The sequence below is a fragment of the Muntiacus reevesi genome, chromosome 3 (genome assembly GCF_963930625.1).
Source record: "Muntiacus reevesi chromosome 3, mMunRee1.1, whole genome shotgun sequence".
NCBI classification, from domain to species: domain Eukaryota; kingdom Metazoa; phylum Chordata; class Mammalia; order Artiodactyla; family Cervidae; genus Muntiacus; species Muntiacus reevesi.
The window spans coordinates 172630549-172645156 of NC_089251.1; the positions used below are offsets into that span (position 1 = coordinate 172630549).

Genomic DNA, 14608 nt, shown 5'->3' on the forward strand with positions numbered 1-14608 from the left:
GTTGGTCATAACTTTCCTTCCAAGGAGCAAGAGTCTTAATTTCATGGCTGCAATCACCATCTGCAGTGATTTGGGAGCCCAGAAAAATAAAGTCAGCCATTGTTTCCACTGTTTCCCCATCTATTTGCCATGAAGTGATGGGACCGGATGCCATGATCTTAGTTTCCTGAATGTTGAGCTTTAAGCCAACTTTTTCACTCTCCTCTTTCACTTTCAAGAGGCTCTGTAGTTCTTCTTCACTTTCTTCCCTAAGGGTGGTGACATCTGCATATCTGACGGCTACTTTTACCACCGCCCACAAAAAAAAAAAAAAAAAAAAAAAGGAATGTGGGCGGGACCCGAGCGTGCGGGGGTGGGGCCGAGGCTGCAGGGGCGGGCCCGGAGGGGCTGGGCGGGGCGGGGCGGGGCTTGACACGCCCCACCTCCCTCGGCCGCTGTTCACCACGGAGTGCTGATCCGTTAGACGCGGCCTCCTTCTCGCCCTCGATCTGACCCGGGCTCCTGGCAGAGAGACGCCGTCGCACCCGGGCTTCCGGGAAGGGACGAGGAGCGGTGCCAGGGCGACGAGCCGGCTATGCCTCCAGCCGCTGCGATTCCCGCCGGCGACCGCGCGTCTGCGGCCTCGGGGGCGCAGCGGGGCCCCGGGCAGGCCGCGCTTTGAGGTCCCCGGTGCCCAGGGCCCGCCGCGGCAGCGCCGGAGAATCCCGGGGCCGGCGCTCGCCCGCCTTCCGTCTCCCTCGCACTCGGACGCCCAGCGTCGCCTCACTTCCTCCGCCGCCGCCCGCCATGGCCGCCGCCGCCCGGGAGGGCGCGGGCTCGGGGCGCAGGCGCCCGCCGCCGCGCCGGGCCCTGCCCGGCCTTTTGCTGCTGTGCTTGTGGCTGCCCGGTGGCCGCGCGGCCGGCTCGCCCTCCGCGCCGCTGTCCGAGCTGCACGCGCAGCTCTCGGGAGTGGAGCAGCTGCTGGAGGAGTTCCGCCGACAGCTGCAGCAAGAAAGGCCGCAGGAGGAGCTGGAGCTCGAGCTGCGCGCGGGCGGCGACCCCCAGGAAGGCTGCCCGGGCCCCGGAGGAGGCGGCTACAGGGCCAGGCCCGACGCCATCATCCGCACCAAGGACTCGATCGCGGCCGGCGCCAGCTTCCTGAGCGCGCCGGCGGCCGTGCGGGACTGGCGGCAGTGCCTGCAGGCTTGCTGCCTCGAGCCGCGCTGCTCCGTGGCCGTGGTGGAGCTGCCCCGGCGGCTCGCGCCCCCGGCCGCCGCGCTCGGCTGCTATCTCTTCAACTGCACCTGGCGCGGCCGCAGCGTCTGCAAGTTCGCGCTGCACCGAGGTTACAGCAGCTACAGCCTCAGCCGCGCCCCAGAGGGCGAGCAGGAAGGCCTGGAAGCCGGCGCCCCGGCCCTCGCCTGGGCCTCGCCTCGGCTGGGTAAGCACTCCACCCGAGGCCCGGGCCTGGTCGCTCGGGCCCTGCTGTCTGTCCTTGTACCTATTGGTGGCTGCGTCTGGGAGACCTGCCTAGGCAGGACCGCTGGGTCCTCTTCAGTCAAATCAGAAATGAAACATCCGGCTTTGACGTCTCAGTCCTAGGGAAGGTTTTTGAGAAACCCCCAGTAGATTGGGTGGAAGCGGGCACAGTGGACTGCTTCTGGAATTTTTCTAAGTTTAGGGAGGAATACTGATCTGAAAGGATTCGCGGAAATTCGCTTTAATGGAAGAGAAAAGTTCAGGGGGGAAAGTCTATTTCAGTCTCAGAGGTTCTTATAAGGTATGGTTTGTGTCAAGTAACTACAAGAGCACAATCTAATTAGATGCCAGATTGCTCACAGCACACCCTTATTTCTTAGCTTGGCTCTCAGGATTCATGATTCCACCTAAAGTTGCTTTCATCAGACAAAATTGGGAAGGGAACAGGTCAGGTTATTTTGAAGTGGGTCTAATTATTTTCTATGAACTGTGGTTCTCTTTTTTAAGGAGTGGGGAGAAAAGGAACTCGATTAATTGAAAATAAAGTTTAAAGCACCTCTCTTTCGAAGAGGAGCTAAAAAGGATGCTTTTCGTTTGATGGTTTTTATTCTGGGGATGATCAGAATGAGAATTAAGACCCAAACAGGAGGCAAAAAAAAGAAAAAAAATGTGGCAGTTGGAGACAAGGTCTCAGGAAATAAAAGCTTGATTGGGCCTGCCTGTGTTCAGCTGCGTGTGTTTGGTTGCAGTCTGTTGCTGTTTGCTTTATGATGACGCAAGAGTGAAACCACAACAAGACTAGAGGGGCGAAGCCTCAGCCACTTTGGAAAGCTGGAGTCTCCATGACCTTTAGGTCCAAAGAGAAGGATCTGGAAATCTGTGTCCACAATGGCCCACCTCCCTTCCCACCTCCAGTGGAATAAACATCTAAGGTCACCTGAGATTTCTAGGCCTTGAGGCACACACTGCAAAGGACCCCAAAGTTTTCTCCCTGAAGTGGAGGCAGGAGGCACGTTCACGTGCCTCCCTGAGCCCACCCATGGCTGTTTCACACACATCTTTCCTCTGCCCAAGCAGGGACTCAAAAACAAATCCCAGCACCAATGAAACAAAATCCCTTTCCCTTCTCACTGCACAATTGGAGGAAACCAACATTGCCAAATGGAGCTTTCTTATAAACTAGTGAAACAGAAAGGGAAGTGGAAACAAGGAAAGAATATATCCGCCATGGGGGGCAGGGGGGACTTTAGTTTATCGTAGAAGTTTCTGAATCATTTTTTCTTCTACTTCCTTTTTTGAACTTCCTTTCTCTGGGCGGGGGGGGGGGGTGGGGGGAGTTTGTCTAGTAATCCACTTTGGAGATGCTCAAGGATACACCCAGATGACCACTGTGCTTGGTCCTTATTCAGGAAAAGAGCTGCTCTGCTCACAAATTCTTTGGATCCCAGGAATATGGACACACAGAAGTGTACTGCTTGGCCCAAATGCCCTCCTTCTGTCCGCAGAGAGGGGAAAGGTCACTCTACCCGATGTCTTGTGTTTTTCCTGCCCAGATCCTTAACCTCCTGAAGTTCTCTGTGCTTCTGAGTCTAAGTGGTTCCTTCATGAATGTTTTGTTTGTTTTTCTGGAGCTCGTGAGCACATGTTGTTTAAGGCTAAAGGAGCAGGAAAATGGCTTCGAAATTTACAGAAAATGCTTTAGGGTCCATTTGAGGTGAATACAAGGATCATGAAAAAAGAGCAGGGGGCCAGGTGGAATTGCACAGTACACACTTTCAGCAGACCCGTCAGCCATTTGTTGTTACAGCAGACCCCGTCAGCCCTGTTTTTTGCGGATATTTATTGAGTTTGATAAGTGGCACTTCTATAAGCTCCTTAGACACGTGAACTCACTCTGTCCTCACAAATCTGTCCTTTCCAAATCTAGGTTCTCTCGTAATCCCCAGGGTATTCGAAGTCTTGGTAAGAGAAAGTAACCTGCCCAAAGGTCTCATAGCACCTGCTTTGTGGAGCTGTGCATTGTAAGTTGTGAGCTGTGTTATGTGAGTTGTGACCTGTGTTGTATGTGTTGTGAGCTGTGTTGTGTGAGTTGTGACCTGTGTTTTGTGGAGCTGTGAGCTGTGAGCTGTGTTGTGTGAGTCGTGAGCTGTGCTCTGTGAGTTGAGCTGTATTGTGGGGCAGCTTGAATGCTTTCTCCAACAGCATCAGGCCACCTGGAAGCAGAGGTGCCCTCAGTCGAGTTTCCAGGGTGAGACTGACTAAGCAACTACCTCGGATGATGGGAGAAGGTGGGAAGGAGTGGAGGATGTTGGAGAAAGAGGTGTGCTGAATTGACGCAATCTTCCTGCAGTCATGTGCAAAGGGCAGGGCAGGGGGCTTGTGGTCCTGAATCCTGAATTGAGAGCTAGCTTTTCTCCATGAGGGTCTCTGTTCATCCTCTTAGGACTCGAGTGCTGACCTTGCCTCCCAGCTGGGCTGTCATGAGGATCAAGGGTGGACATGCTTTGTGAATTATAAAGGTGGTTCCCACATACCTGATGTCACTATGGGACCTTGGCTGGATTGTGTGGCTGACTGGAGGGACTGGGGGTCTATGTATTCTGATGAAAGTGAGGAGCAGCAGGAAGGAGGGAGTGCAGTGGTTAGGACCTCAGAGAACCCGGAGAATACACTCTCCAAGAGCTCAAGGGCCAGCACCTTTATGCTCTTTTCACTGGATATTCAGCCTGAAAACCAGGATCTCTGGGCAAACGCTGGGTAATCTGAGAAGTCAGGCTTGCATCTGTATTAAGGAAAGTCACTGTTGGCCAGCACTCTGCCATCCCCTCTGCAAACCCACACATAGTCACTCCCATCCTCTCTCTCATCTACTCCAAGGGCAAAGGCAAGAACTGACCTGGGAAGGTTCAAAGCTCATCCCTCCGTGAGTGCCTGACCTATCGCCTGTTTCTCACATTTTCAACCTCTCCCTTTTGTGTTATAAATAAATATCACAAAAGAGTTGCAAATAATTATGTAATACTATTGAGATAACCAGTGGGAATACATTGAGACCTGCAACTCTGATCACACAGAAATTCCAAATGGGTTAAAGAATTAAATAATTTTTTAAAAAATTAGGCCATAGGTTACTCCATACATAGAAGATTTGAAGAAAACAAATTCACTATCACACATCTGGGGGGAAGATAACTTTCTAATCAATTAAAGAGATCACAAAGAGAAAGGATGTAGTATACACATGTTTTTAAAAACTTCATTATGTCAAGAAACAAATTGCAAATAGGAGTCTGGGAAGATATGAGACCAATGTATTTATTTTATTAATAGTAAGCTTATGTGAATCAGGGGCTTCTCTGGTAGCTCAGCTGACAGAATCCGCCTGCAATGCAGGAGACCTGGTTATGTGAATTAGTAAGAAAAACAAAAAGAAGTAGGCAAAGGATATGAACAGTTTTCAGAAGAGGATATTTAATGGATAAACATGGAAAAATGTTCAACCTTAGAAGTAATCAGAGAAATGCAAATAATACCAGCTTGCTGTTCCCAGGTGGCACTAGCGGTAAAGAACCCTCCTGCCAATGCAGGAGACCTTAGAGACTCTTTCAGTCCCTGGGTCAGGAAGACCCCCTGGAGAAGGGCATGGCAACCCACTCCAGTATTCTTGCCTGGAGAATCCCATGGACAGAGGAGCCTGGCAGACTACAAGTCCATAGGGACACAAAGAGTCGGACACAACTGAAGCGACTTAGCACACACACGCGCACTGTTATTGCACTGGCAATAATAAGTTTACTTAAGAGTTACACTGGTATGCATGTGGAGAACTTATAATCATACATGGTCACTGAGAGTGTACATTGAAATGTCTCTTTTGGAAATCAATCAAGAAAGATATCAGAGAACATTAAAATATTCATTCTCCTGAGATATGTTTTAAGGAAAATGATCCACGCTAAAGAAAAGGATAAGCAAAAAAATTATTGTGGCATTATGTATGATGATGAAGATAATTGGTAACAAAGTAATGTCCAATAGTAGAGGCTAGGGACTTAAAATGACAACTGTCAAGTTTATACAGTGACACAAGCAATGGTAGGATATATGAATAAATGTCAATAAGTAAGAATACATCAATAAGTTAGGTTAAATTCAGGATGTAACTTTATATTTACTGTAACTAGAATACATGTGAGTGCTCCCAAAGTATAGTGGGATAAGAGGAGCCTTTCAGTTAGACAGATCTGAGCTGACATCTCAACTGACAAATTTATCACTTGTGTAGTCTTAGGCAACTAAGTTAGCCAATCTGACCTGGTTTCGTCAGAGACTTGTGAAAACTGGGTGAATTTATGGCTCAGAAATGCTTCATGTGATGCCTGGTACAAAGAAATCACCCAATAAACAGTGTCTGTTACTTGTTATTGGGCTTCCCTGGTGGCTCAGTGGTAAAGAATCTGCCTGTAATGCAGAAGACCCAGGTTCGATCCCTGGGTGGGGAAGATACTCTGGAGAAGGGAATGGCTGCCCACTCCAGTATTCCTGCCTGGGAAATCCCATGGACAGAGGAGCCTGGCGGGCTACAGTCCATGCGGTGGTAAAGAGTTGGACCCGACCGAGCAACTAAACACCACCATCACCAACATTAATTACTATTATCAGCAGCTCAGATGGGGAAAAACAAACAATACACACCAAAAATGAAGATAGTCATATTGGAGAGGTAAATAATTTTTTCCTGACATGTTACAATTAAGAAAAATGTACAATGAAGAAAAAAGATCACAAAAGCAGACAAACTAAAAAAATCAAGATGGATTTTGACCTTTAATATCTAAGCCTCTTCTCTTAGTCTGGCCCCACTTCCATATCTTCAGCCTTGGCTATTATTGGTGCCCACGCAGTAAGACCCAGATTCCTATTTCTTGTCATTAAGGCGTTGTTGAGAGCAACATGTCGAAAAACAGAGTAGTTAATATACCTCTCTGCATAAAGTGCCACCTTGATATGCTCCATCAAGATGGGTATGAGTTTTATTTCATCTCTGTGGATCGTTCCAAATATGCTTAATTTTCAAAAGAAATCAGTGTTTCCAGAGGACTTCACGTTGGCTTATTACATTTGTATAACAAAAACTCAAAGTGACATTTAAGCTTGTTCTTCATCAAGTCAAATTTTTTTTTGAATGATTGCACACTCCTTTCCTCTTTTTGTTGTCATTTGTTTATTTTTAAGACCTGTTTCTGGCCTAAGTCGCCTAAGCCAAATCGCTCTGGGTTGTTTTATTTCTAAGATTTTATTGATTTATGTGTTTATTTATGGTTGCGTTAGTTCTTCGTTGCTGCACGTGGGCTTTGTCTGGTATCCGTGCACAGGCTTCTCATTACAGTGGCGTCTCTTGTTGCAGAGCTCGGCCTCTAGCGCACTGCGGCTGGGTAGTTGTGGTTCATGGGCTTAGTTGCCCCACTGCTTGTGGTGTTGTAGCCACGTGTTCTGGGACGCAAACTCACTCAGAAGGACAATGCAGATAGTGGAGTTCAGTTTATTACACCAGCGGGCCCCAAGGCAGAATCTCCTCTTAGCCAAGGACCCGGACCAGTTTTTGTGAAAACTTTATATACCCTAAGTGTACAGGCCCAAACCCACCTCCCCAAATTCCCTGAAACTAGTCTGAACAAAGGAAAAGAAAGACACAAAGTTAACCTGTGATTCATATGCCTTAGGCCTCCGTAGTTAACAGCGGACAATTATCAATAGGCCTGTAGTCATACCCTGTAAGTGTAATAGAATTTATGTTTCTATTCGGTTACACAGACAATTAGGGTATTCTTTTAGGCGATGGAGGGTCTAGGTACGAGCCCTGGGGCTCTTCCATGGCGGGGGGGGGGGGGGCAGGGGGGGGTCTGGTTTTCCAGTTGGTATGTCATTTCCAGAGATACCAGGCACATAGCTCAAAGTCCACAGTCCAGCCCGAGATGGAGTCCTGCTTTCAAGACAGAGCCTGTTCTGTCTGTTTCCTCCTTCAGTGGGATCTTAGTTTCCAGACTAGGGATCGAACAGTGCCCCCTGCCTTGGCAAGCGGACTTTTAACCACTGGACCACCAGGGAATTCCCAGCTCTGACTGATTTTTAAATACATTATGCAGTGTAATTTGCCTGGACTTAAACTGAGTAGGAAATACAGCTCCATTATTTCTGATACAGCGACCAATTTAGAGGACATGAAGATTTTACTGCGTTCATAAACCATATCTTTAGGCTTCCCTAAAGAAAAGTAAATGACTGGAGTGATGGTTTTTTTTTTCTTCCAGGAGGGCAAGGATTAGTTTTACAATATGTGCAATATTTCCAGGCATACCTGGTTTTTCCATCTGAAATATTTTTGGTTAAATCTTTGAGGGCCTGGAACTTCTCTGGCAGTCCAGGGGTTAGGATTCTGCTCTTCTTCCACTTCGCAATGGGTGAGTGTTCAATCCCGGTCGGGGAACTAAGATCCCACAAGCTTTGCAGCAAGGCACAAAAGATTCCAGAATTGTAAAGTAGTAAACCATTGTGTCAAAAGTGATGAACCTTGCAGAAGTAAAGGAAAGTTCTCTATAAAACTAAAAGAGGGCCTATTAGTAATGCAGTTGTCATCTCTCTGCTTCCCTGGGAGAAGCAGAATAAAGTCATCAGGCCCTGGACCTTTGCTCAAGGGGGAAAAAACAGACCAATTGTCTTCTAAGGCAGAGGTTACTTGTGTGGCATAATTTGATTAGTAGTCCTCATTGTTTTACATGACTGTGAAAATGGGACTCATTTTCTCAACAGGAATATGTACCCTTCGGCAACAGCAAGTGTGCTAATTCCTTCTGTTAGCCACTGAGTCATGTTCAGCTCTTTGTGATCCCATGGATTGCCACACGCATCCATGCATGCAATGGTGGGATGTCCGCCACCATCTCCTGGAGTTTGCTCAAACTAATGTTCACTGAGTCAGTGTTACTATCTAATCGTCTCGTCCTCTGCTGTCTGCTTCTCCTCCTGCCCTCAACCTTTCCTAGCATCAGGGTCTTTTTCAATGAGTCAGCTCTTCGCATCAGGTGGCCAAAGTTTTGGAGCTTCAGCTTCTGCATCAATCCTTCCAATGAACATTCAAAGTTGATTTCCTTTCAGGTTTGCTGGTTTGATCTCCTTGCAGTCTGAGAAAATAATAGGATTACCGCTAGCTTCAAATGTCAGGCTGTTGCAGAAACCAGTACTCGAGAAAACAAGCACCACACTTGGACATTTGGAGAACCCAGGTTTATTATGCCAGCGGGCGCAGAGGAGTTAACACTCTAAGCTCTGAGCCCTGAACAAAGGGATTACAGAGTTTTTTATAGACAGACTGTAGTGGGCAACACTAGCTGTTAAAAGGCTGGTTTAAACTAAGGGGTTTTGCACCTGGGGGAACAGCGGTCAAGATGGGGAGGGGGCTGCCTGACCTGGATAGGCATTATTGAGCAGGTTAGCAGGGGCTGAGTGATTACAAAGAGCAGGACGTGAGCGAGATAAGCTCCAGTTCCTAGTATTGCAAGTCCCCACTTTCTGAGACTATGTGACCTACATGATCTAGAGTTTGCAAGGGGCAAGCTGAGTTAGAGAGGCTGAGTTACAGAAGAAGGTTATGTAAAGTTTTAACTTTTCCTCTTCAAGGCAGTGAGTATCTGGACTGGCCCTTAGAAGTTTACTTTGGAGGCAACTTCAGCTGTGCAGAAAGAGAGCACTGTCTTAGCACATCATTTAAAATAAGTTAAGGAAATCCAGGCCAAAATTTTGATCAAGTTTTGGTGCTAGAGTGTTATAGCCACGCTTTCCGGGAAACAAACTCACTCAGAAGGACAATGCAGATAGTGGAGTGCAGTTTATTACACCGGCGGGCCCAAGGCAGAGTCTCCTCTTAGCCAAGGGCCCCGACCAGCATTTGTGAAAATCTTTTATACCCCTTGTGTACGTGTCCAACCACCACCCCAATTTCCTTGAGACTTACATAAACAAAGGAAGGGTAAATACAACTACAATAACCCCATCTTTCACATGTTATGTGTTCAAATAGTTAATAATCAATAAGCCCGCAGTTACATTCCAAAGAGTTAATAATCAATAAGCCTGTGGTCACGTTCAAACCAGTTAATAACTGATAAGCCTGTGATTACATCCAGAGATACGGGGAAAAAATTTATGACCTGTCCGGAGACAGGGGTGATTATGGTATGTTTCCTCATAGGCAATGAGTAACCTGGATGTGATCGTCAAGATTCCCCTGCCCAGAGGGGGTCTTATCCTTCCATTGTCATTCCCACAGGCGCTAAGCACAGAGATCAGAGTCCACTGGAGAGGTGGCCGTGCATGAGCAGCACGGACAGGCCTGAGATGGAGTTCAGGCCCTATGAATTCCTTCTTCATTCCCCCCTCTTGATGCTCTTAGTTTCCATAACAAGCATGATTCATTGAGACATATTGTACCTTAGCCCTCCTGCCACCCATATGAGAGAATGCTATCAACCTCTGGGTTACAAAATTCACAAGGCATTGTAGGAAGCAGGGCCCACAAAGAAGTATGATTAAGATTACTATAGCAACAGTTACAATGGTTTTCCACCAGTCTCCCTTTACCCAGGAGAGGACTGAAGTCCAAAAGGGAATATTATCATTAGACGTTTTTCATGTCATCTAAAGCAGCTGATACATTGTCAGATAAGTCAGGAGTGTATACACAACATTCAACCTTAATTATAGCACAGGTCCCTCCTTGAGCAGCTGTGTGTATGTCCAAAGCCATTTTATTATGAATTACTGCTTTTCTCATTTAGATTTGCTCTTCATTTAAGGCTTGGATGTCTTCTGTTTTATCTAGGAGGGCCTGTTTGTGAAATTAGTCAAGGCCTCTACTTTCATCATAATATTTGTTGTCCCTATAGAGGGTACGAAAAAGGCAGCAATATACTCATACCATTGAAACACAGATCTTGTCCACCTAGCATGTAAATAAGGTAGATTTACTAGGTCTTGTTGTAGGTTAGGCTTTTGTTACACTGGCATTTATATCAAATGTAACCCCATGACCCAAGTCTATTGACTGTAGGTCTTATACCAAGACAGCAAGGAGAGGTTATGATTGACAAGAGAGGAAAGTCTCTTTGTCATCCCAGAAAAGAGCAGAGTGGTTTAAAATCTCCTTGGCAGAGCGGTGACACCCACCAACGAAGTCCATCCATCACAGACAGAGGCATAGCCCCACATACCCAGCAGTTGTAGGTGTTGTGGAAGTCCAGGTAGGAATGTGCCCATGAGATGAAAACATTGTCGGAAGTTAAATTCAAAATCACGTTGATGAGGCCAAGCAGTAGGACTTGATTGTGCGGCTTCATCCTGAGGGGGGGCTCATCCAGGATCTTCTTTTCCTTCTTCTTAAGGATGGTCTTAGTCTCTCGCGGGTCAGTGGGGTCCCTCTGTGCAGTCCACTCAGCGTTTTCTGGGTCTGCGTAGTATGCTCTCTTCACCCTTGTATGATGGATCCAAAGGACAATACCTGCAACTTTAACTGCAGTAGGGGTAGTTAGAATAACATGAGGGCCCTTTCACCAAAGGGCTAGCAAATCATGTTTCTAATCTTTGACCCATACTTGGTCACCAAGTGTAAACTCATGAATCTGTTCCCCAAGGGGGAACAGCACCCTTTCTTGTACGAACTTAGTTACCCGATTTATTACCTTACCCAGTTCCATCTGCTGTGAAATCCTATCTCCCCTTACCTGAGGCAAATTTGTTTACACCTGTTTTACTATGGGAGGAGGCCTCCCATACACAATTTCATATGGAGAATAGCCTTGGGTCTGTGGGGTCATCCTGAGTCTGAGCAGAGCCATCGGAAGCAAGTCCACTCAGGAGCAGTCAGTCTCTCTGATCTACTTGGAGAGTCTCTTTAAGTGTCCGGTTGGTTCATTCCACCATCTCAGAACTCTGGGCCTATATGCAGTGTGCAGTTTCCATTTGATGTTTAAAGTTTTGCTTACTTGTTGTACTAAATCAGCTGCAAAAGCCGGGCCATTGCCTGATCCAATGCTGGTAGGAAATCCAAATCTGGGAACCATTTCCCTAAGCAGGCACCGGGCTACTTCTGATGCTCTTTCAGTCCAGGTCGGAAAAGCTTCTACCCATCTTGGGAACGTACATACCATGACCAGCAGGTAACGGTAGTGTCACTGAGGTTTCATTTCAGTGAAGTCCACTCCCAGGTGTTCAAGGGGCAGTGTGCCTTTCAGCTGAATACCCGGAGGTTTTTGTCTGAATACCTGAGAGGCAGCATTAACCTGTTGTTAGAAAACGCCGCGGGAAGAAAGAGCCACCTCTAAGGACCGGTGGTGAAGGCCTTTATTGGGCGGTCGCTCTCGGGCAGAACTCCCGGGGAGGGGCGGGTGAGTGAGGAGACAAAGGGAGTCTGCGAGGAAGGAGAGGTGGGGAGAGGTTTTATATCAAGGCCAGGCGTCCAGGTCAGGTCCTTCTATATAAGGAAGAAAGCGCGGGCTACAGCGGCGGTGGGTGTCCAAGGGCTCTGTGTCCGTTCCTGGTAGTACCAGGCTGCAGGGGGGGTCGGTCCCCGGAAGTTTAGCCAGCCTCCGGAACCTGTCTGTGGCACTTTTTCAGGGCAGGCCTCAACACACCCAACCTTTCATCCCGGCCTTTTTGCTATAGGACAAGGGGCGCCGGTTCTCTCTGGCTTCTTCCTGCTGAACGGGGGCGACGAGGGGTAGGGTGTGGCCGGGATGGCAGGGAGTGTCTGCCGCTAATTTTGTCACGGAATGTTTGTTGGAAGCCCTTGGTACTGCTGTTGCAACACCATCAGCTGGACCGTGTTGAGCCGTTGTTTGATAAAGGCCAAGAGACTATTTAAGAGACAGGGCCCGAAAGTTAAGAGCAACAAGAGGATTATAAGTGGTCCCATTAAGGTCGAGAGCAGGGTGGACAGCCAGGGGGAGTTCTGGAACCATGATCCGAACCAACCTTGCTGGGCTTCCCGTTCCCTCTTTCTGAGCTCTAGTGCTTCTCTTACCTTGGCCATGGATTCTCTTACTACCCCTGTATGGTCTGTGTAAAAGCAACACTCTTCCTTGAGGGCTGCACAGAGGCCCCCTTTTTGTAAAAAGATCAGGTCTAGGCCTCGTCTGTTTTGTAACACCACTTCTGACAAAGAGGTTAGGGATTTTTCTAAGGCCATCATAGACTTTTCTATTCGTGCAATGTCTTCATCAATGGCGACTCTCAGGGTGATCAGGCCCTGATGTTGCGTGGTGAGGGAAGCAATGCCCATACCCGTTCCGGCTGCCCCCAGGGTGAACAGCGTTGCTAGAGTAATAGCTGTAACGGCCTCCCTCTTTCGCCTAGGAGCTGGGGTGTCTCGGTCCCAAAAGTTGTAGAGGACCTCTTCTGGGTGGTATGTAATTTTGGGTACTACCACTACCATGACACAGAATTCCCTGCTCTGGTCGAAGACAGCCAAATGGAGACAGGGCGTCAGCCCAGTCTGTGGGCATACCCACCACCCCCCGATTTCGGGTATGACGTATGTCTTATTGGTGAAATTGGTGTCATTGTCAGTCTGGGCGCACAGGGTTTGTTTATCCGTAGGAATCGTGCCCAAGCAGGTCCCCGAACCCCATACTTCTTTTATGGTAAGGCCCACCTTGCAATCTCCCCAAGAACACTGCGGGGGGTTGGAGAGAGTGGATAAGTTGTAGGTGGCATTTAAGCCCACGGCCTCGTAGTAAGGTGGGTGTGAGGTGTAGCAAAGCCAGCAGGATTGGGTTGCATTAGGATTGGAGTGGTTGAGGGCCCCGTAGGTTTCTTTGATCAAGTCCCACAGGGGTTCTTGGGTTTCCAGTGGGTCTGTCCGGGTTAGCTGAAGAGAGGGGGTAGGGGCAAGCGAGGTCACAACCTTCGTGGCATCTGTCCCTTGTGGTGAGGGGCTGGGGCGTGAAATAACCTGGTTGGGCCCCACAGCAGGGGTCTGGGCGGGTTGCAGGACTTGCTGGACATACAACGTTGCGCTATTGCTTCCCGTGCCATAGGTATCATATATCACTACCCCCCAGGACAGTCCAGAAATCCATCTATTTTCAGTCCGTCCCTGCTGTGTAAATGATAGTCGAACCTGGTCGCTACATTGCCCTTGGTTGGAGGGATGCCCCTGCCAACCTGATTTCGGGGGAGGGCCTGTGAAGGACATATTGATCAGATCTGGCTTGGTCACCGATCACTTCCAGTACCCATCATTGGAAGTGACACAGCCCCAGGATTTACAGTAGCGGCTCACCATTCCCCCACAGGTCTTTATGTCTCCCCGCTGGTGTCCCGGGCAGGCATAAAACCCGAGGGACCTGACCCTACACTTGGAGTATCCTGATTGTTCGATTAACTTTGTAAGTATAGGTCCGGCCACCACTTATCTTTTGGTTGGGTGACTGTGGTCTGGTTTAGCTCTTCGTAGGTCTCTCCATTTTTTAAGATCCAGGTGACTTGAAAAGGCTGATGGGGGTTTTGGTTGGTGTGCCCCCCTTTTTCCAGGACCCCCAATACCCCCAGAGTAACCCAGAGCAGAGAGCCCCGCATTGTTTTGAGGTAGGGGTGAAGGGGTATGGTGGACAACCAGCCTCGTGAGTCTCGTATGGATGGAGTTGGTAACCAGGTCAGGGTGTCCCAAGGGAATAGCACCCCAGGAGTAGGAAGCAGATGGCTAGATATGTGAGGGCCAGGGACAGTCGAAGAGTGGAGGACCAATCGCGGGGGGCCGCGGCCGCTAATCCAATGGCAAAAATTATGGCCAGAGCTGTGACTGTTAGCAGCCACAGTGGGTGATGCCAGGTCAGCATCGGATATCGGGAGGTGGTCTCTCAATTATTTTGGGATCGACGACAGAGGGGTTCAGGTGATGGTCAGTTTGGTCGGCCCCGTGAGGGTGGAGCGGTAGGAGTAATTGGGAGGAGGGGCCTGGACTGCGGCCACCCATGTCTCCGGGAGACCCGGGGGAGCTCGTTTGAGCCGGGTTAGGTGATACCAGGGCTCGTGTCCCAGAAGTTTGGCTGCCGTGGGGGTGGTGAGGATTACAGTATGGGGCCCCGTCCAGTGAGGT

General features: G+C 48.7%; 1 protein-coding gene, 1 non-coding gene and 1 pseudogene across 3 annotated transcripts in view; 2 read left to right on the forward strand and 1 right to left on the reverse strand.

The window, feature by feature from the left end:
- The first annotated feature begins 446 nt into the window (after window positions 1-446).
- LRP11 (LDL receptor related protein 11) overlaps window positions 447-14608 on the forward strand; it is a 78228-nt gene continuing 64066 nt past the window's right edge. For both annotated transcript variants that reach the window (XM_065931128.1, XM_065931129.1), the window contains exon 1: window positions 447-1420. In XM_065931128.1, the coding sequence (XP_065787200.1) occupies window positions 787-1420 (634 nt within the window). In that variant the 5' untranslated portion in view covers window positions 447-786. The remainder of the gene's footprint in view (window positions 1421-14608) is intronic.
- Window positions 5890-5960, forward strand: TRNAY-GUA (transfer RNA tyrosine (anticodon GUA)). The gene has a single exon. It is a non-coding gene; the product is annotated as a tRNA-Tyr (tRNA).
- Window positions 9904-12943, reverse strand: LOC136162906 (uncharacterized; annotated as a pseudogene).